General features: G+C 40.9%; 1 protein-coding gene across 1 annotated transcript in view; it reads right to left on the bottom strand.

Annotated features, from left to right (window-relative positions):
• The window catches only part of PAXBP1 (PAX3 and PAX7 binding protein 1), a 44,394-nt gene that overhangs the window by 3,749 nt on the left and 17,747 nt on the right, over positions 1 to 22,898 (bottom strand). The window contains exons 6-16 of the mRNA XM_066259509.1: positions 20,179 to 20,396; positions 19,484 to 19,673; positions 15,826 to 15,949; positions 12,384 to 12,483; positions 12,184 to 12,299; positions 9,951 to 10,150; positions 8,038 to 8,182; positions 7,068 to 7,189; positions 5,782 to 5,858; positions 5,326 to 5,392; positions 1,781 to 1,927 (exon numbers count right to left, since the gene is read on the bottom strand). Coding sequence (XP_066115606.1) covers positions 1,781 to 1,927; positions 5,326 to 5,392; positions 5,782 to 5,858; positions 7,068 to 7,189; positions 8,038 to 8,182; positions 9,951 to 10,150; positions 12,184 to 12,299; positions 12,384 to 12,483; positions 15,826 to 15,949; positions 19,484 to 19,673; positions 20,179 to 20,396 — 1,506 coding nt within the window. The remainder of the gene's footprint in view (positions 1 to 1,780; positions 1,928 to 5,325; positions 5,393 to 5,781; positions 5,859 to 7,067; positions 7,190 to 8,037; positions 8,183 to 9,950; positions 10,151 to 12,183; positions 12,300 to 12,383; positions 12,484 to 15,825; positions 15,950 to 19,483; positions 19,674 to 20,178; positions 20,397 to 22,898) is intronic.

The following is a 22,898-nucleotide window of genomic DNA, read 5'->3' as shown; positions in this document are numbered from 1 at the left end:
CCTGCCAAAGATGCAAAATCTGAATCTAATGAGAGTATCAGACAAACCCAAACTGAGGAACAATCTACAAAATAAATGGTCTGTTATCATACATAATGTCAAGGTTATGAAGGTCAAGAAGAGACAGAGGAACTCATCCAGATTAAAGGAGACTGAAGAGACATGACAAATGCAAGAGATGTTCCAGGAATTTTTTATAACTGACAAAACTTGAAGATGGGCCTACGGATCAGTTTATAGTAACATATAAATATTACCTTTCTAGCTCTGATGATTACATTGTAGTCATGGAAAAGAATACCCATGACCACAGGACAAGACCTCAATGGAAGTGAAGAGGGGGATCATGTCAGAGACTCCAATTGGAGAAAAACTGCACTACATTTCCAAGTTTGCCTTCATTTTGTGATTGTTTCAGAAATATTTCTCATCTCTCTCCCTTTCTGTCTGTCCTTTTCCCTCTCTCTCTTGCTAAAAAATCATTTCCTAAATGAGAAACTATTTCTTTAGTAACATTAAAAACAGCATTCATTCAAATGTTAAAAAATTATCCTGAAATTAAAATTATTAAGAGCTGCAAAATACTGGTAAAGATAGCCTGAGCAGGAAGGTGGCGCGGTGGATAGAGCGTCTGACTGGGATGCCGAGGACTCAGGTTCAAGACCCCGAGGTCGCCAGCTTGAGTGCAGGCTCATCTGGTTTGAGCAAAAACTCACCAGCTTGGACCCAAGGTCGCTGGCTCGAGCAAGGGGTTACTCAGTCTGCTGAAGGCCCGCAGTCAAGGCACATATGAGAAAGCAATCAATGGACAACTAAGGTGTTGCAATGCGCAACAAAAAGCTAATGATTGATGCTTTTCATCTCTCCGTTCCTGTCTGTCTGTCCCTGTCTATCCCTTTCTCTGACTCTCTCTCTGTCTCTTTAAAAAAAAAATATTGGTAAAGAGAGAAAGAGATAGAAGCATACATATATGACAGTACAAATCTTTTTTTTGTGTGATGGGGACAGAGAGGAAGGGAGAAAAATAAAAATCAATTCTTCATTGCATCACCTTAGTTGTTCACTGACTGCTTTCTCATATGTACCCTGAATGGGGGTCTACAGCAGACAGAGTGACCCCTTTCTCAAACCAGATGAGCCGGCGCTCAAGCTGGTGACCTCGGGGTTTTGAACCTGGGTCCTCCATGTCCTAGTCCGACACTATCCACTGCGCCACTGCCTGGTCTGGCACGACAGTACAAATCTTTTTTTTTTTTAATTTTTTAAAATGTTTTTACAGAGACAGAGAGAGAGTCAGAGAGAGGGATAGACAGGGACAGACAGACAGGAACGGAGAGATGAGAAGCATCAATCATTAGTTTCTCATTGTGCATTGCGACAGCTTAGTTGTTCATTGATTGCTTTCTCTTATGTGCCTTGACTGTGGGCCTTCAGCAGACCGAGTGACCTCTTGCTTAAGCCAGCAACATTGGGTCTAAGCTGGTGAGCTTTGCTCAAACCAAATGAGCCTGCGCTCAAACTGGCGACCTTGGGGGTCTCAAACCTGGGTCCTTGGCATCCCAGTCCAATGCTCTATCCTCTGCGCCACTGCCTGGTCAGGCAACACAGTACAAATCTTTACATAAAAAATGGAGTGAGGGTCCAGAATGACCTGGGTAGGCAAGTAACTGTCACACCAAGTCCAATAATCAAAAGGGCTTCTGTAAAAATCTCATATTTCTCTTCAAAGAAAACTATTCATTTTAACTTTGTGCATTGAAATATGTGTCATTTAACTTACATTTTGGGCTTTTTTGATGCTGTCATCTCCATATTCTGAATTCTGAAAAGCCATGAGGATGTATCTATTTAATAAACCATCTATTGATAACTCCTGAAGAGTTTTGTTTGAAAAAATACCGTACCATTGAAGAAAATTCCCTAATAGCTAGAAAGAAGAAAAAAAAATAGTGAGACAATGTTAAGCAATTAAATGAGGTACAAAATAAGTTAGCGACAGAGTAAACACCTTATGAAATCGGGGCCCAAATATTTCTTAGAACTGAGCATTTGAATTTTAAATTTTAATTAATTTAAATGCAATAAGTTAATTTAAATAATGACATATAGCCAGTGGCTACTGCACTGGATAGCACCAATACAGAACATTTTCCATCATCACAGCAAGTACTACTGGGCAAGTACTCTTTCTTAGATAAATGCCTTCCACTCCAATTCATGCCTAAGCTAGTTGGTCCAGTGACCTCCCGAAAAGATGTAAAAACTCTTCCTCACTTCAACACTCGATGCTTCCCAGATCTCAAGGAACTTGACCTGCACATGTCAAGTTACTTCAGATTCACACAGATAAAATGAAAACCATTATTATAAAGTGGAAGTCCCTCGCCCGTCCGACCATAAAGATTTCTGTTTCCTAGTATCTCTCAACTTGCAATTAGTCACACTATCCAATCAACTGGCTAGGCTAGAAGCATATATGCCATTCTTGGCTCTCCATCTCCATGCACCCCTCAGTTCCCTCTACAACTTCCCTGAGTTGAGCTACTGCCATCTCTTTCAGGGCACTGCAATTACTCAGGTGATCAAGAGCTCTGGGAAATCTTTGTCAAGCAGGAGGGTTCTTGAGAGAACTAAACCTACAGAAATGCTGTGTAACTAGCTTATCTTTTCCAGGACAGCGCACAGCCAGTACCGTTCCGGACGTGAAGGGAAGAAGAGAACTCCTCACACACACAGCCGTCTCAGCGCACCAGGTAGCACTTCTTCAACAAAACCCCAGGTGAGAGAAGCTGCTCAAGAGCCAGCCCAGCCCTGGCCGGTTGGCTCAGCGGTAGAGCGTCGGCCTAGCGTGCGGAGGACCGGGGTTCGATTCCCGGCCAGGGCACACAGGAGAAGCGCCCATTTGCTTCTCCACCCCTCCACCGTGCCTTCCTCTCTGTCTCTCTCTTCCCCTCCTGCAGCCAAGGCTCCATTGGAGCAAAGATGGCCCGGGCGCTGGGGATGGCTCTGTGGCCTCTGCCTCAGGCGCTAGAGTGGCTCTGGTCACAACATGGCGACGCCCAGAGCATCGCCCCATGGTGGGTGTGCCGGGTGGATCCCGGTCGGGCGCATGCGGGAGTCTGTCTGACTGTCTCTCCCTGTTTCCAGCTTCAGAAAAATGCAAAAAAAAAAGAGCCAGCCCAGCCTGAGTCAGAGTCTGTCTCTGCCACTGACTACTGGAATGGCCTGGGCAGGTATCTGTGCCTCACTGTCCCATCAGTAGAGTGACAATAATAGCTCAAAGGGCTACTGTGAGGATTCAAAAGGTATCTAGATGAAGTGTGTGACACAGTGATTAGCTCTCAGTTAAATACACAATAAACACTAACTTTCATTTTCATCATTACTGTCCTTACCTACTTCAATCCACTGTCTCCAAATAGCAGCCAGAGGTCATCTCTTCCTGCCACTTTCCTGCTATAAAAACCTTTCTATGACCCATATATGGTCAATTACTTTCAGCAAAGATCCAAAAACAATTCAATAAAGGTAGTCTTTTCAATGAACAGTGCTAAAACAAACTAACTTCAAACTAGGCCTCACACCCTAGATAGAAAATAACTCAAAACAGAGCATAATTAAATGTATAATCTAAAACTATAAAATTTCTAGGATGAGAGAAAAACTTGGTGACGTTCTGTTAGACAAAGAACACCTAAAGCACAAACCATGACAGGAAAAAGCAAAAAATTGGATTCCATCAAAATTAAGAACTTCTGTGCTTTTATGGACTGTTAAGAGAATGAAGACAAGACATAGACTGGAAAAGGAGAACCTTTGCAAATCACGCACCTGATGAAGGACTGACATCCAGAATCTAGAACTCAAGCTCAAGAAGAAAACCCAGTATTGAAAAGTGGGCAAAAGATTTGAACAGACACTTTACCAAACTACATATGCAGATGGCAAATAAGCACTAGAAACTCTGTTTAGCATCATCAGTAACTAGGGAACTGTTACTGTATATTAAAACTTTAATCAGTATTTTTAAAACCATGACATACTAACACATACCTAACAGACAACTTCACAAATAAAACAATGAAACCACTGACAGTAACAAGAGTGATGGGTGGTAAGAATGTGGAGTAACTGAGTAACCAGAACACTAGTTATTGCTGTTTTGGAAAACAGCTTGGCCCAGTTATTTATCCAAGTGAAAGGGAAATATACCCAGAATAACCTATGTGCAAACCATCACGGAAGCTTTATTCATCATTAGCCCAAAATGGAAACCAAATAACCCTCAACTGAGGAATGAATTAAAAAACAAAGAAACTGCGGTATCTCCACTGAACAATGGAACACTACTCAGCAGTAAGAAGCAATGAAGTCCTGGTAACACACAACACAGATAAATCTCAAATGCATTATGTTAAGTGAATACAGCCAGACTTGAAAGGCTCTCAGTTATGTAACTCCGTCCATGAGACATTCCTGCAAAGGAAACCATAGGAACATAAAGAGGGGTGCCAGGCTGCAGGGAGGGCTTGACTACAAAGGGGAGTGGGGGGTTTGGGGGGACAACGGAAGCATTATATATCTTGATTTGGGTAGTGATTACACGACTGATTCATGAAAACTGACAGGGCTATCCACTAAAAAGAGTAAATTATACCTACAAATCCTTCTGTATTCCTTCTGTAGCCTCATATAAATTTAAGGATAAAGACTCAAGTTTTCCACATGACCTAGTGGCTCCTGTCTCACCTTCCCTAACCAAGCCATCCTGACTTTTCTCAGCAATTCAGTGAGCCCCCCCCCCCCCCTGCTCAGGGCCAACTCCTATTGAGTCCTCTGGTCTAATAACCCAAACCCCACTTCCATAGAGTGAAAGGGGCTCTCTGGTGGCTTACCAGTCAGGCTCTCTGTGACCCCCTCAATAGCTCTTCACTGCCACAAATCCCTCCCACACCTGGGCTCACTGGTTCCTGCCTGTCTAGTGATGGATGGCACACTCCATGAAGGCTCCACTTCTACCTTAGTGTGGTATTCCCAAAACTTAGAAGAGCACCTGGCACACTATTTTTTTTTTTTAAACAGTGGTTTAGCAAGGCATTTTCTGACTAGCTTAGACCTGGAACTCAGAATTCATTTTTTTTCCTATGGTAACATCAATCCTGTATAAACTTTTAGAATAAAATTATTTTGCAAACTGGGGACTTTGTATATATACACAAATCTAAGCCTATGTAGTTAATCAAACATAAAAATACTTTTCAAAACTGTTATATGTTATTATAAAGTTAAGCAAGCTGAAGTCTTAGATACCCTATAGATACATACCTTAACTGAAGACCAAAACTGCCGTTGAAAAAACAAATAAGGCCCAGAGTTTTTATTTTCTAATACACTGAAAGAAAAACACAGCATGTTCAAATGTCTTATATCTAAGTGCCACATGCTTTCAGAGTATTTCTACAAGTAAAATGAGTAAACAAAAGAATCAAGCTTAACTTTTTAAAGATTTCAAATGATGATAGTCTAGAGAAGATAGCAGGCCCAGAAAGCAGTGGAGATTTATTTTGAGATACTAAAGAGAACAGAGAGCATCACTGCTCTATTCTGCTCAAGGGCACATTTACCCACTGAGCTGGGCTCTTCTGGCTGCACGGCTACACTACAGAAGTAGAGTTCACATTTCAAGCTACTGCTACCATTAGTTTTTCCAGAATATAAAAAACCTTCTCTGGAAGATAACGAAAACTATTATTGTCTTTCATGTTCTTAGGATTTACTTACTTTTTGGGATATAAGGGCATGAATACATCATCATCTAAAGTTCTTCTCATTCTCAATAAAAGTGCTTTTAGGTAAACCTAGAGAGATTAAAAAAAATCACACTGTAATATCGGTTGTGATAAACTAAAAAAATTTTAAATAAAAATAAGCCATATTCCAAATCCTAGAATTAAGTATTCAATTTTCAGTGAACGGTCTTCACAAATATATCACTTCTATCTCTGAAAGCCCTAAGTTCTTTTTTTTTTTTTTTTTTTTTGGTATTTTTCTGAAGTTGGAAACGGGGAGGCAGTCAGACAGACTCCCGCATGCACCTGACCAGGATCCACCCGGCCCGCCCACCAGGGGGTGATGCTCTGTCCATCTAGGGCAATGCTCTGCCGCAATCAGAGCCATTCTAGCGCTTGAGGCAGAGGCCACAGAGCCATCCTCAGCGTCCGGGCCACTTTGCTCCAATGGAGCCTCAGCTGCGGGAGGGGAAGAGAGAGACAGAGAGGAAGGAGAGGGGGAGGAGTGGAGAAGCAGATGGGCGCTTCTCCTGTGTGCCCTGGCTGGGAATTGAACCCAGGACTCCTGCACGCCAGGCCGAAGCCACACCACTGAGGCAACTGGCCAGGGCCCCTAAGGTCTTTAATATCTACTATTAAATTAGTTCATCCTTCAACAAGCAGTAAAACCATTCAGAAACCTTTTAGCCCTCACTCTACCACGTAAAGAGTTAAGATCAGACACACAATCTGGTTCTTCTCAAAATGTCATCACTGGAATATGACATGGGTAAAGAGTACCGTTCCTCCTCCTAAACAGCTCATAGGAATGTCCGATGAGGGACAATAGCAATTGGAAGTTTGGAAACCAGTTATAAAACAATATTTAGTTGTTTTACATACTATTTAAATGTTTTAGCACTTAAATTATAAATTAACACCCCTTCTAGTAGTTTCACATTTCTCTTTTTTCTAAAAAATACAGTTCTTACAGGGATATTTGAGATTAGTCTGACTGGGAGTTAGGGTGGGTGGTGCAAAGAGTGAGGCCAGTAAGACTGAGAGGCTGCCGAGGCTCGTTATAGCATTCTTCCATGTAGATCCTTTAAAACGAAAAAGTTTCATCTCAAATTTTGTCTATTTCAGGCTTTCTAAAGGACCAGATGATTCAAGTGGGAGACTTGGATCTTCTGGCTGACTTAGAACATAACCTCTCATTCTCTCAACTCTTGCTTATTTGTAAAAGGATGGAGAAAAAGCAAAAAAACAAGAACCTTTCATAGACAGTAATTAAATTACCTGTGTATTTTTGTTTTCTGCATTCACTACTGAAGGATATCCATTTACTAATTTTAATGTAATTCCAACCATTCTTGAAGTCTGTGTTGTAGAAAAAGGGTCCCACATGTTCTCAGCTATCACTGTGAAGAAAAAGGCAGACCATGCTGATACAGAGGTAACTGCAGCTGACTTAAATCTGACGTCAAGCAGTCCTCAATGCATAGATGCTGATTTTCTTTTTCTTTCTCTCCAGTATAAGCCTTGGTCCAATTAACTGTAGGAATGCTGAGTATTAGGCAAATGTGGACAAGGGATAGATTACTCATTTTTTCTTCTTTTTTTTTTTTAAATAGAAAAAGATTTCCTGAGCCACCAGAGATGCCTAGCCACAAGGAACAGTGGAGGCAGGAAAGAAGGAGATCAGGCCAGGGGAAAATCACCCCACATCTGCAGGGCACGGGCAATGAGGCTGTTTTCATTCATTGTTGCTAAGGAAAACCCTCATGAATTAATATATTCCTCTATTTTCCTCTAGTCAGCGAAAATAAAGAGAGGAAAAGAAGACTTCATATCCTAAGAAATATAAACCCAGCACCAAGAATTTCTAATTAAACTTGAAACTTAAGTTTAATACTTCAAATATATTCCTGTATCAGTGATTTTGTAATCTCTTGTGAGAAATTGATGAAAGTAATGAAACTCCACAGAAATATGCACATGCCCCCAAATCTATGTTTTGTTTCAGGCCGTTTTTAAGGGTCTCTAAAATTCTCCCATAGATCAATTACTGCCCCCAATTCCAGGTCCACCCCAAGGTGGTCCTCAAGTCCCATGGTAAGAGACAGGTATTTACCCTTTCGCTACCTCTGGGCCCAGTGGGAACTTTATCATTTATAACATAATATCTATGAGGAAATATGCTGTAATTAAAGTCCTAAAACCAGATCTGAGAACGCCAATGTGTGCGAATGTTGCTCCAGGACCCCACCTGTTAGTTTAGGGAGGATGATCTTCTCCACGATGGTGGGCAGCAGTGCCACGTCCACATCGTCCCTCTCTTGCTCCCGCTCCTCACAGCCATAGAACAGCAGAGACTCAAACCACAGCATGCTCTCAAAGTCCCGGCATTTGGCCTACAGAAGATTAAGAAGGTGACCGAAACACATTTAAAATGGAGGCTGCCGATGTCTTTAGCCATGGTAAGAGTACTGAGACCTGGATTTAACCTTTAGTCATAAACACATCAAAACTGGACAGAATAGACGAAAAGTATCTTTTCAGAAAATGCACCACAGGCAGTATGGGATTGAGACCCTGACGGGGACGGATGAGGTAACTGCCCGTCAGGGGGTCAGGGTGGGGACAGAGCTCAGGAGATAGAACTGGGGCTCAGAGAGGCTGGGCCTCTGAAAGCTGTGGGCAGAGGAGGAAAGAAGAACTCCAGTGTGCACACATGTTCCCCTCAAACCCTTAATGTACATGAAGACACATGTGCACAGGGAAATACCATGGGTCTGGCACAGCGCTACAGTGAGCCGGGACCTGAATGGTCTAGAGCAAGGGTCCCCAAACTTTTTACACAGGGGGCCAGTTCACTGTCCCTCAGACCATTGGAGGGCCGGACTATAAAAAAACTATGAACAAATCCCTATACACACTGCACATATCTTATTTTAAAGTAAAAAAACAAACCGGGAACAAATACAATATTTAAAATAAAGAACAAGTAAATTTAAATCAACAAATTGACCAGTATTTCAATGGGAACTACGGGCCTGATTTTGGCTAATGAGATGGTCAATGTGCTCCTCTCACTGACCACCAATGAAACAGGTGCCCCTTCTGGAAGTGCGGTGGGGGCCGGATAAATGGCCTCAGGGGGCCGCATGTGGCCCGCGGGCCATAGTTTGGGGACCCCTGGTCTAGAGCTACATCTTTTTCCAGTCATTTCCAGGGCTTCAATCTCAACCCTCTTTGCCTTATAGTTTACACATACCACCCAGCCAACCTCATTCATGCCCACAGCCCCATCTGTAGGTTGGTAACTTCCAAAACTGTATCTTAAATTCCAGTCTCTCATATTATGTGGCCAACAGGTCCCACTAATCCCGCCTCCTAAATTCACCCATTTGTCTCGCGGTCCTAATTCTATTACCACTGGCTTATGACACAGCCAGCTACAATCAGTGTTAATGTAGCTCTGGGCACTCTCTCCGTGGAAAAATATTTTGCTTAAGCTTACATCTCTAGCTTTTAAAATTTAAATAATTTCTCATTTATTGATTTTAGCAAGTAAGAAAAGGGGAGAGGGAGAGAGGGAGAGGAGAAAGGGGGAGAGGGAGAGAGGGAGAGAGTGGGAGAGAGACAGAGAGAGGGAGAGGGAGGGAGGGAGAGAGAGAGAGAGAGAGAGAGACAGAGACAGAGACAGAGATAGGGAGAGAGAGAGAGAAAAACATCAATCTGTTCCTGTATGTGCCCTGACCAGGGTTCAAACTGGCAACTTCTGCACTTCAGGACAATGCTCTAACCAACTGAACTATGTGGCCAGGCACACTGTAACTTTGAGTTAAAATGACTTGGGCATCATGTTATATGAATTTATTTATTTTTGAGACAGACAGGAAGGAAGAGAGATTAGAAGTATTGACTTTTTGTTGCAGCTCTTTAGTTGTTCATTGATTGCTTTCTCATATGTGCCTTGATCAGGGGGCTCCAGCACAGCAAGTGACTCCTTGCTCAAGCCAGCATCCTAGGGCTTCAAGGCAAGGACCCCACGCTCAAGCTGCTGAGCTCGGGGTTTCGAACCTGGGTCCTCAGTGTCGGAGTCCAACACTCTATCCACAGCGCCACCACCTGGTCAGGCTGTTATATGGCTTTTTAACAGTGTTAGAAGCCACTCACCTCAAGAGGAGTCCAGGTGAGAAGCTGCAGCCGTATGAGGGGGTTGAACAACTTTGGCAAACAAAGGCCAATGTAAGCATCCTTGTAGGATTCATAGTATTTTGAACGCCAGGCTTCAAACTGTGATTTAATACAGTCGATTGAATAGAAACTCTCCAGGACATCCTCGAAAACCTTGCTGGATTCTTTTGAAATGCGATCTGAAAACAAGACCCACAGAGAGCCACCATTTAGCATGTCCTAGAAAACACACAGCTCAGTACTTTCAGCCTATCTATCAGTAAGACAGGCTAATTAAGTCATAACTGTTCATCACAATGTAAAAGAAAGGACAGACAGGTAAGTTTAGGTTTCAATGGAAAGTGCACCTCTCTTTTGCAGTTTCAATGTGAACCATTTTGTTATAGTTTAATTTACACTTGTCTCCCAACAATTCAGTTCAAATTTCCGTTACCATGGTGTATTAGCTGTAATTACACAATGCACCAACCTGCAGCTCACTCTTCAGGACACAAACCACTCATCAGTAACACATGTGCACACACATGTACCACACACAGACAAGAATCAGCAACAGATGTTAGGATCTCTAAGTGAAAGGTCATTTGATGCCCCCAGATGACTGGGGAAAGGGCAATCTTTATTCTGGAGAGACCTAGTTGTGACAACCTACTTCTCAAAACCAATTTTAACATCACTAATAGTGGGACCAGCTAACAGTTGTCATCTGTTATTATGCAGCAACAAACGGCATTTTGTATAGAGTATTCGTGCCAAAAAAATTAAAAAAAAAAATAACCTCAATCTAAACAAGGTTTCAGACCTAAATTTCAGTTTACAACAAATACAGTGAATGGAAGAACTAACTAATACCATGAAGAAGAGACAGATAAATCTAGAACATTGGACATTCTGCAAGACAAGTGGCCTGGTCTCTTCAAAAAGTTAATGCTTTAAATAAACAAATAACAGGAGTGTGTGTGTCAGGTGCTCATGGACACTCATTAATTCTAGACAAAAAGACCTAACAACCAAATTCAGGGCAGGAGCCTTGTGTGCTTCCTGGTTTGGAAAATACAGAATAACCCACAAAAAAGCTATCAAAATACTTTGAAAGCTGCTCCTGAGAAAAACTGAATACAGACACAGTATTGAGAAATTAAGTTGTTATGTGCGACAAGGTACTGTGATGATCCTCGTTTTCTTTTTTTTTTTTTTTTTTTTTTTTTTTCCTCCTGTGTGCCCTGGCCGGGAATCGAACCTGGGACTTCTGCACGCCAGGCAGATGCTCTACCACTGCACTCTTGCTATTTTTTTTTTATTTTTTATTTATTTTTTTATTCATTCATTTTTTTTTAGAGAGGAGAGAGAGAGACAGACAGAGAGAGAGAGAGAGAGAGAGGAGAGAGAGACAGGGGGGAGGAGCTGGAAGCATCAACTCCCATATGTGCCTTGACCAGGCAAGCCCAGGGTTTCGAACCGGCGACCTCAGCATTTCCAGGTCGACGCTTTATCCACTGCGCCACCACAGGTCAGGCCATGATCCTCGTTTTAAGGAGACAAACAATAAAGTACTGAGGAACAAGTGTCATGATATCTGTAGGTTACTTTCAAATGGTTCAGCAACACTTGGTTAGATGGCGGTAAGAACTGATGAATCTGGGTGACAGGTACATGAGATCGCTGCGTTATTTCAAATTTTTTATATGTTTAGAAACGTTCACTATAAAAAAGGGGAAGAAAAATAGGCTTCTCCAACTGAGTTGCAAAAGGCTTGCAGCCAGTGTAATTCCAAACAATTCGAGCTGATGGTGAGCAATTAAAACCTCTGTTTGGGGATGCTCTGGAAATGCCTGGCCCATCACAGTACCACTACTCCTCTTGGTGGAGCACGGTGGTCAGGACACTCCAGAGGGCTGCATACTCCACTCCACACTCACCTTCCCAGACCAGGCAGCTGCCGCGGCATCGAACATATTTTTGTTCAGTTAAAATCCTATGACACTGAAGAGTAGTATCATTTATTATGTAAGTACTGAACAAACCCCATGACAAGAGGTTATTACTGTTTTTGAGAACTCAGTAGTAAAAATGGGTGTGTTTCTAATCAGGAAAAAAGTGCCCAGTTCTAACACCGAGGCCACAAACCTTTAAACCGTCACTTTATGGTAAAAACCACACCCCAGCAGAAACCAAACTGACAACGAATCTCATTTCCAAATAAATGTCTGACCTTTTTCCAGGTTGAAATTTGTAGTATCCGTGGAAGTTTCTTCATCGTCACTGGAAAGGCCTTCAAGGTGATCTGCCATCTTACCGCTTTGTTCTCTGGCCTGTCGACGACGAGTCCTAAATAACAAACATTGAGTTCTCAAACCAGGTAAGCGAGACGTGCCCTGCACAAGCCACCCCGCAGCAAGCACTTCCAATTACCTCCTGGCCTCCCGCTCTGCAATCCGCCGTTTCGCATGCTCTTGATACAGGGCCCGATCCCGTCCAAAGGAATCTAGATTTGGTGCCATCAGAGCTTTATCTGCAAAACAATAATGGTTACAATTAAAAACCTCCTTCAACAATCCTGAGGAAAGAGTTGCACAGAATAAGCCATAATGATAGACTGCTTGCTAATCTCAACAGCAGGGCTCTGCCATAATTGGTAAACCAGAGTGCTTTCTGGTTTAGAGCAATTCTCAGTACTATTCTGTGTTCCCACAAAAAGGAGTAGAAAAATAAGTTAAACCACCCTTTATAAATACAACTGGACTTAATCACTATTTTTATGTCTAAGTTACAGAAGTTGATGCTATCATGACAACCAAATAAATTAAAAATCTACATTACCCCCATGCAAAGGGAAAATAATAATAATTTTTTTAAGAACTTAAACATCACGTGTTGATATGAAATGACAGAAAAGAAACATAGTAGGATGAGAAAACAGCTTCGTTGCAGGAATTGTATAACTTATTCTTTTATTCTTATCTTGCTTTATAAAAATTCATTGTTACTTTTAGATCAAGGGAAAAATCAACCTGTAAACTGAAAACCCATCTAAATGGGACCAACTTGGGCTTTCTCAAATACTATTTTGAAGCACAATTGCCTCTTTCCTTTTCCTATTTTCCATCTCTTTTTTAACTTTCTAGGACAATATTTTAGCTTTGGCTTCCAACCTGCCTATTTAAGTTTACAATTCAGTTGCCATAGTTTTAGTTTCCAAGAGGTGGTTCTTGTCCTCAGACTATTCCTTTCCTACAGTGTCGTCCCCTACCCATCTTTTGTGTGGGAGATCCTCTGTTACCTCCCTGAGGACATCAGTTATGTGTGACCTGCCACTTGCACTTTCTTCTGTCCCTTTGGTTCTAATGCTTATGTTGCTCTCTGATGACTGTGAGCTACCTCATATAAAAGACTGGATGTTCTGTGGACACAGCTGGGAGCTGTCTAATGAAGCCACCTCCATCAGCTAGCTAGGTAGAAATTCAACTCCTTTGTTGGAGGCCCCAAGATTGTTAGTGTCTCAGGGTCTTTTCTCTGACCCCATTCTCTTTCTCCCACCTTAGGTAGTAGGAGGAGGGGGGAAACATCTAACTGCACTCCTCCCCCCATTTCCACAGCATGAAGACATTCTGTAACACAGTGAGTCCTCACCAACATCGTCCATTGGTTCCGTGACTGTGAGCAAAACGTATAATGGAACCAACTTTACCTAAGGCTAATCAATATAAACGAACTAAGTTCTTAGGCATCTCATCAATGCTGTAACACTATGTTATTTGAGGACCTACTATGTATGGGGTAGCCACTGGTAGAAAACAACCCAAGGGACAATAAAAGGGGAATTCACAGGCAAAATGCAAGAAAGACTTGCATATATTTTTTCCCCTGAAATGTGTCACCAACAGCAGCAAAGGAAAAATAAAAACAAGTATTAGCCCTCTATACTGCAGCATCTAACTATCTGAGACCCAATTACTTTTTAAAGTTGAATTTTTTTTACTGAGTTTTCCATTCATATTTAAAAATAGCTCAGACATTAGAAAGGATGTTTCAGCGTTCATAACGTATAAAGAAAGATTAGTATAGTACAGGAGATGCCCAGCTTTACCTCAAATGTGAGTTCACTGCATACTATAGATGAATTAGCTAAAGTCCCACACTACAAAAAACAATTCCTGCCTCTTTAAAGGTCTCTTTCATGAAAAAATTAAAGAATATTTATTATATAAGACATGTTTAAAATGTTGCCATATTTCTGATTTTATAAAATGCATATAGAGTGAGATAGGAGAGTTGATGGCTCAAATGACAGCCTCCACTTCTTTAAGAACTATAGGCAGTAACTGTGGAGTTTAATCTCAAGAGATGGCCCCCAGGCATTTTGTTTCATTATAAAAAGATCAGAAATGGAATTGGTATTTCAGGGTCCACGTGTAATTTTCCTCAAATCTTTAGCAATTAATGAGTACTTCCTCTAGGGCAGTATTTTTCACCCATTATCTTTCAATTTCTTTCCAACTCTCAATCTAAGTAATAGACATCATCATTCAACCCCTACTTCTAATTTCATGTAACAGCTCCAAATTATAAAGAGATTATAAATAGAAAAGGGTATTTGATGAAATGCACGGCTCACACAAACCATTTAACTGAAAAGGAAATAGCTTCCCTTCATAGGTGTAACAGTTACCTGTACTCTGCCTGGATCAAGTGCTCTTGGAGGGATGCTCTCGTCATCTAGGTGCCCAAGACAGCAACACTCCACTTTAAACATAGGTGGCAAAAATAAAAGGTCCGAGCCACTCACATGGCTCGTGTCTGAGTCTGACTCAGCCCTAGGGCCACAGCGCCACCTCCTGATGATGCTCTAGAACCGCCCAGCACACAGGAGGCTGCTCTCTCAGGGACCTCACATGACAAAGCATTATGTTCAGAGCCCTTTGCACTTGGATGGCTTGTGGTGGTTGTTTAACATGCAGGTTTATTTGACACCATCCAAGACCTAGCAAGGATCTCTAGGGAAAGGATCAGGAAATCTGCACTTTAAGTTACGATCAGGGGTAATCTGATGTGCACTTTCACTGAGAACTGCTGACACAGGGAACAAAGAGATGATAAAAAAACCCCACAAGAACCCCACGCTAAGACAATTCCTATGAAAGCACCCAACAATATGGAGGGCAATGGAAAAAGAGGAATTAAAGTTTAAAAACGTCTGGTTAAATAGTCTCAGCTAAATTATTTAATAAGAGGTTTCCAATTAATTTTGGTTTTCCATAACACAGTGAAAGGAATATAAATTCAATTTCTACATTTTTACACTAGTATTTCAAGAAATGTAGGTATCAACTGACTTACTAAATTCCCTAGTATAGTATATAAGACAAAACTGCAAAATACAAAAAATTTTGCTTCTCCAAGGGGTAAAGCTCAAAACTCATTTATGGAATAAAACCCCTCTGCCCCCCAAAATCCCCCAGTCCCTAAACTCAGTCTTTTACTGTGATCAACAATAGCATTTGCCTTGGTGTTATCAACAGGATGAAAATGGGGGATAAAATCAATTAGAGCCAAACAGACAGTGGTTTTAAGATAAAACACTGTAATGTCTTTTCTAACTGAAGAATAAAAAAAATAAGCCCAAAGAAAATAAGACTGATAGCAAATTAGTACATTTTTCAGCTCCTTTGTGAAGCTGTAGTTTCTTAAACAGAACTCAAATAAATGCTGTGATAATTTTTAGATCTACTTGACACAAGAGCAAGGGAATTCATTTATTGAAAAAAAGGTGCTTGGGATGTCTAATTTTCAATTAGGCTGTACTAAGTAAACAAGGTTGTTTAATGAATAATAAAAACCTTCAAGATGGACTGACTTGAATGGCTTGAAAACTCCGAAGATTCATCTTTAATATCATCTTGTCGTCTTTGGACAAGGCGGGAAGCTCGCTGTTTGTACAGCTGATGTATTGCTGATTCAAGTTCATTAATCAGTGGCACCTGTGAAAATACAACACACTCCGTAACACCAAACTCCTCAGCTGCTGATTTATTTGAGGGTTCCGTACTATTTCCGGATTTCTGAAAAAGCACCCTCTATCGACAGAATAATCATGAATTCCCAATGGGACACAAATAGCCATTCAGTTTTATGATGTTTAGGAAACATCACTTCTTTTATCCATATACAGAGCTATCATGTCCGGTGCCTAATTACTGGAAAAAAGTTTGGTTAGGAAACTTAACACTTGAATGTAAAAAAATATCACAAGTTTTACTGCTTTTCTTTTAGAATACAGCACTTGGCTATCTCTTAAAGTCCATTTTTACCTTTCTAGCAGCAGCATCTGCCTTGCAATTTTTGCAATTTAAAATAAACATTTATCACAGTGATGCCAAAAACTGCAATGGCCCTCTGAGTTGGCTAAGGAATCTACTGACTGCCCAATTTCAGACACCTAAACTACTTGGTCATTCACACTTTGCACCTTTATTACACATTTTAAATGTAAACTGCATTTATTCACATTAATAAGGCAAATAAAATTCCTGTCACTAACTGGTCTGAAATCAAACTCAAAAAGCTATTCTCATCAAATACAGAAATGTTTCCATATTTTGTAATATAATAAAATTCTTCACATGAACTGTCATTTGACAAAGTTGCTAAGTTTTTCCAGGTTACAGTCCATGGCTAAGCACCGATGTGCCTCATACAAAATACAAAAGCTTACAGAACATGACCTAACATAAAAAGAAAGAAGAAAAAAGAGAAAAAACATTTTTTTCATAACTTTATGTTATAACCAAATGTTATGAAACTGTCACAAAACACTAACAACCACTACACATACCTGAGGAAACCAGAAATTCTAGTTTCCTGGTGGTCAATGCAAATGGAAAACACATTAGTTAAGAGTGGGAACAGTGGCACCAAGTGCTATAGCAGCCTCCTGAGCTGAACAGACTGCGAATGGAGAATAAAAAGGCAGGTGGAACACAAAGATGTCTGTAATAAGAGCAATTGTACACACTTGCATGATCCCATTGCAAAGCAGCAAATGTTCACAGAAAGGGCAAAGTGATGGAGTTATTCTCTCATATGCCATATTATGGGCAGCAATGTCCCCAAATCTGTACTGATTATTATACAGCTGAGCCCAGAGACTATCTTTAACATTTAAGCATTCACTGTAGTATCATTGTGATTTCCATTCCCTGCCTCCTCGCTGCTTTAAACCATGCAGAACTGAAGACAAATACACCTATGTACCCAAGGGGCATCCCTTTAGTTCTGGGGACTGTTCATGTTCCTCTACCTGAGGTCACATTTCACAGAACTATTCAATTTAGTTACAATTTTGATAATATAATCGTCCTGCAGAGGTAATTGAAATGCCTGTAACAAAACCCAGAGAAACTTTACTGAGACTGAAAGCCTAAGACACACTTTAAGCTCCCATTATGCTTCCTAACAAAATGAATTTATCTCAAGAGATGCACCTGAACATTTTCTTTACCCTCTACAACTCAAAACTGTTATTATTGACTTTTATTATTTCAAGACCAACTATAAGGTGAAGAACACAAGAAAGAAGATGATTACAGGGAAATAAAACAAAGGAAAGTTAAAATAATTTGCAAATAATTAAAAATTTAAGTTCAAAACCACTTAAACTTTTATAACAAAAGAAGAAAAATAAAAGAATGGTTATCTTTTTATGGTCTTACCCTGAAATATTTTTATAGTGTAACAAAAATGAATATACTCAAATCTATCCAAGTATTCCTATTTCCTAGATGATAATTTATGACATTATTCATGCATTTAGCAGGTCTTCTAAAAATTGAACATATATGAAAATGTAAAATGAAATAAAATACTCATCTTTAAAAGAGAAATTATCTACCTTTTTTATTAAAATGTAGTTACTGTGTATCATATAAAGTCTAAGATCTGTTCCAGCAACAGTGGTCTAAGCAACTCTGAATCTTGTCAGCATAATCTGAAGTAGCCTTCACTAGGAACAGAGCAATCAAGCAAAGAAGCACACTGCTCATTACTTATAAAGTTGACTATCAGTATCAAATTGAGAACTACATGAACTAGAAGTCCTAGTAGTCTCTTCGTAAATCTAGTTGATGATATTACTGTCAATACTTTTTAAGAGTTCAGTTTGCAATCAGGAGCATGTAAAGTTTACTAGAGTAAGTTCCAAAGCAAAGGCCAAAAGATAGCTCCCCAGGGACAACCTCACTTACATGTATGGTTTAAGACAAAGACCCTCTTTCTCCAGTCTCAGAAAGATTGTAGACAGCTCGCACCATCTGCTGGGATCAAGGGCTTCACTAGCAGGAAAAACACTACTGGCAGCTGACGCTGACCCCATCTGCACAGAGGCAGACCTGCGTTGCCTTCCTGCCCTGTACTACGTCACCCTATGCTTCTGGTCTGCCTCAGAAGTACACCAGAGCTCAGCTGGTAAGGACCAGTTCGTGATAAGTCCTACAGAGGGGACTGCTGAGCACTACCTCAGCCTGGATCTGACCACAGCCCAGTTGGACTCATTAAAGCCCACCGGTAAGACACAGTCTAGCAGGGTTCTTTTCCCAGCCCATGGCTTTAGGGTACAGAAGTAATCATATTAATAAGATGACAAAAAGTCAAAATACTCATCTGAACATAACATATGCTTACAGATTCTATACTAAATCCACACAGCAAAAAAAGAGGAAAAATGTGCCTTCTAATCCTGCATCATTTGAAAATTCAGAGACAGGATACAGTCAAAGTTTGAACTTTTTTTTAAAGATAAGGCTATAAAATACACAAATGCTTATAAACCAACTCATCAAACAATAACACTTATCTTAAAGACAAAGAATCAATTAAGAGGCTGTCTGAGAAGAAAAGGGTTTCTCAATGCAGCTAATTATAAAAAAAAATCATACTAAAGAAAAATTGAACTTCATACTAAAATTCTAACTAACATACTAAAAAAGAACTTGGAAGAAAAGAGACCTTAAAAGAAATTATGGCCAATAAATGGTTTCTGACATGGATGAAGCATAGGCTTATTTAGATGAATCTATTTGCAGCAATGGTGAGCAACTTCAGGGTAAAAAATAAAAACTAATAAAATTTTTCAACTTCATACATATTTGGAATTACTTTAAACAATTTTAAAGATAAGTTTAGACCTAAACCATAAAAAAGAAAATCCCATCAGACGAGTCTCTTATAATCTAACAGTCCAGGGCAGGCCAATCCTCTAACACTGTATTAAGGCAGGACTTGCCAGTATCTTATTCAAATGTGCTGAGTTACTTTTTTGTTTTCAACAAAGGCAGTGTATTTGCCCCCAAGATACCATGCCACTAAGGAAGTGAAGAAAATAAAGCCTGACTTCTCATCACTTCTGAAGTCAAATTCAGTGGATATATTCTGAGAAATACAGAAACGATCTACACAAAGCCGTCTAGACCTTCTTAATTTTGCCCTATTCAAAGAGATTAATATTTTTGCATTCTTACCTTTTCACTGAAACACTCAAGCAAGTCTTGGACATACCCTCGCATTTCTTGCAAAAATTTATACCGTTCACCAATACCCCCAGAAGACCCTTCTAGTCTCTCAATGGCCCTGGTGGAGTCCACGCGGCTTTGCAGGTGCTTCTCATGCTGCTGTCGGTTTGTTTTGTGCACGTCTTTCATGGAGTCCAACCTTCAGAACAGAAAAGGATAAATATGACACATTTACACCCCAAAGTCTATGCTGTCAGGACTCTTGCAACATTACAATGCATTTAGTTCCACTATAAAAATACAAAATACTTGGGAATGATATCTCTTCACCTGTACTGCTTTTCTCTCTCTCTCAAAAAAAGTAGCAGTTTACAGATATCATTAGTTACTTGGTGGGCTAACCAAAATCTCACTGTTCTGCTTTTCCCCCCATATCTTGACTACACTTTTTCAGAGTCCAAGAGATGCAAACTCAGAACTGTCTTCATTCAACAAGATCATCGAGTGGCATTTTTAAAACTTTTCGAGGTTTCCACAGTCATCCAAGGAGGTAGCAGAGCAAAGAATGAAGTCATCTTCTGTTTGGCTTTGAGGATGGCCAGTGAATCTTCCGTGCTGATATGCTGAGTCTGCTACCCCAGACTACATGCGGCTGAGGAACACAAAGCTAGAGGACAGGTCTTTAAGAAGCTGGTCTGCCCTACCTGTCTTTAAGCTGTTTCTTTACCAAATCAATAGTAACGGGAGTCATCTCATTACTGGGAGTTTTGAAAGGGGCTGTATTATCTGGTTTTTGAGATTTGCCATCAGAGGATCCATAGGCCGTGTAACTGTATGGAATGCCGTAGGAGGATCCGTAAGGCATTGCTGGGTAAGTGTTCTGGTAGTACACGTTCACTTCACTGGGCTGACTGGCTTGAACCTAGAAAAGAAATGGGATATATATGAAAACTAGTAGCTGAAACTATGAAAAGAATAACGCTTTAGGGTTAAAAGACAAACACACACACAAAAAACCTAACAGCAAAAATTATACCCATTTCCCAAACAGTATGTCATTAAAATAACTATTTAGAGCTTCAAAATCAAATAAAGTAGGGCTAGATAAATGTTCTAACTCTTATAGGATTACTGGATTTATTTCTAATAATTTTCAGAAAAACAAAATATCAAAGAGCTGGAAGGGACATTAAAAATAATCCAAGTTAGGCCCTGGCCGGTTGGCTCAGTGGTAGAGCATCGGCCTGGCGTGCAGAAGTCCTGGGTTTGATTCCCGGCCAGGGCACACAGGAGAAGCACCCATCTGCTTCTCCACCCCTCCCCCTCTCCTTCCTCTCTGTCTCTCTTCCCCTCCCACAACCGAGGCTCCACTGGAGCAAAGATGGCTTTGGTGCTGGGGATGGCTCCTCGGCCTCTGCCCCAGGCGCTAGAGTGGCTCTGGTCGCAACAGAGCTACGCCCCAGCCCCCAGAGGGGCAGAGCATCGCCCCCTGGTGGGTGTGCCGGGTGGATCCCGGTCGGGCGCATGCGAGAGTCTGACTGACTGTCTCTCCCCGTTTCCGGCTTCAGAAAAATACAGAAAAAAAAAAAAAAAAAAAATCCAAGTTATTTTTGGGTAAGGCTGGTTTGCTCAATGGTAGTTGGCCCAGAGTATGAAAGTCCCAGGTTCAATTCTTGGTCAGGGCACACAGGAGAAGCAACCATCTCCTTTTCTACCCCTCCCCTTCTCTCCCTTTTTTTTTTCTCTCTCTCTTCGCCTCCGGTAGCCATGGCTCGAATGAACAAACTGACCCCAGGCACTGGGGATGGCTCCATGGCCAAACTTCAGGCACTAAAATAGCTCAGTTGCCCAGCAACAAAGCAGCGGCCCCAGATGAGCAGAACGTCAGCCCCAAATGGGGGTGGCAGGATGGATCCCAGTTGGGGGACATGCAGGCACCTGTCTCTCTACCTCCCTGCCTCCCACTTGATAAAAAATAACAATATTATAATAATAATCCAAGTCCACTATTTTATCATTAGAAGAAAAGTTACCAGTTACAGTTATAGAATAAACTGATAAGCAGAGGAGTACCAAGACTGTTCACACTCAGGCCAGGCCTTCCTCTACCACATGTGCGAGTAACAAAGGCTTCCATTTATGTAGCATTTCCACTGCACAACTCACTTCCATAAAACAAATGTTCTAACTATTTAGGAAGGCATTTTTCATTTACAGTAAGAGAAACCCATCTTCTATAAATAATTTCTAAAGTCAGAAAAAAATAAGCTATCCAGGAAAGAAACCTTGTACTACACTGTAGTTGTCAGCCTTGACTGTGCTTCAGAATCACCTAGAGGGGCTCATTAAATGCAGGACCCAACCTGACAGTTTCCTGTTCTCTAGGTTTTGGGAAGGTGAGAATTTTCATTTCTCACAAGCTCCCAGATTATATGTGATGCTGCTGGTTGAAGAACCATCTTGAGAAACATTGTTCTAAGAAACTAGATATTCTTTCACCTATTGATTATAAAAAACAGGATATAATAAAGTTTCTTCTAAAACAGCGGTACTCAACCTGTGGGTCGTGACCCCGGTGGGGGTCGAACGACCAAAACACAGGGGTCGCCTAAAGCCATCGGAAACTGGAAACTGATGGTTTTAGGCGACCCCTGTGTTTTGGTCGATCGACCCCCGCCGGGGTCATGACCCACAGGTTGAGAACCGCTGTTCTAAAAGTTTATTAGATACACGGGTTTGATTCTGGTCAGAATACATAAAAGAATCAACCAATGAATGCGTAAGTTCGTGGAACACAAATCAATGTTTTGTTCTTTTTGTCCCATCAATCAATCAAAAATTTTTAAAAAGCTTACTGGATACATAACTTCATGTAATTTCTTTCTTTCTCTCTCTCTCTCTCTTTTTTTTTTTTTGTATTTTTCTGAAGTGAGAAGTAGGGAGGCAGAGACAGACTCCTGTATGTGCCCGACCAGGATCCACCCGGCATGCCCACTAAGGGGTGATGCTCTGCCCATCTGGGACATTGATCTGTTGCAACCAGAGCCATTCTAGCGCCTGAGGTGGAGGCCATGGAGCCATCCTCAGTGCCTGGGCCAACTTTTGCTCCATGGAGCCTTGGCTGCAGGAAGGGAAGAGAGATACAGAGAGAAAGAAGAGGAGGAAGAATGGAAAAGCAGATGGGCACTTCTCCTGTGTGTCCTGGCTGGGAATTGAACCTGGGACTTCTACATGCCAGGCCGACACTCTACTGCTGAGCTAGCTGACCAGAGCTATGTAATTTTTTTAATTATGTGACCTGAGCAAATGACCAAGATTCATTTCAATATGCAATATTTTAACTTTAACAAAACAGGTAAAAAAAGGTTTCTTTACTTTTATTAAATTTACTTTTTGGCCCTGGCCAGTTAGCTCAGTGGTAGAG

This window comes from Saccopteryx bilineata, chromosome 2 (genome assembly GCF_036850765.1).
Source record: "Saccopteryx bilineata isolate mSacBil1 chromosome 2, mSacBil1_pri_phased_curated, whole genome shotgun sequence".
Taxonomy (NCBI): Eukaryota; Metazoa; Chordata; class Mammalia; order Chiroptera; family Emballonuridae; genus Saccopteryx; species Saccopteryx bilineata.
This window is presented reverse-complemented; position numbering and strand designations above follow the sequence as displayed.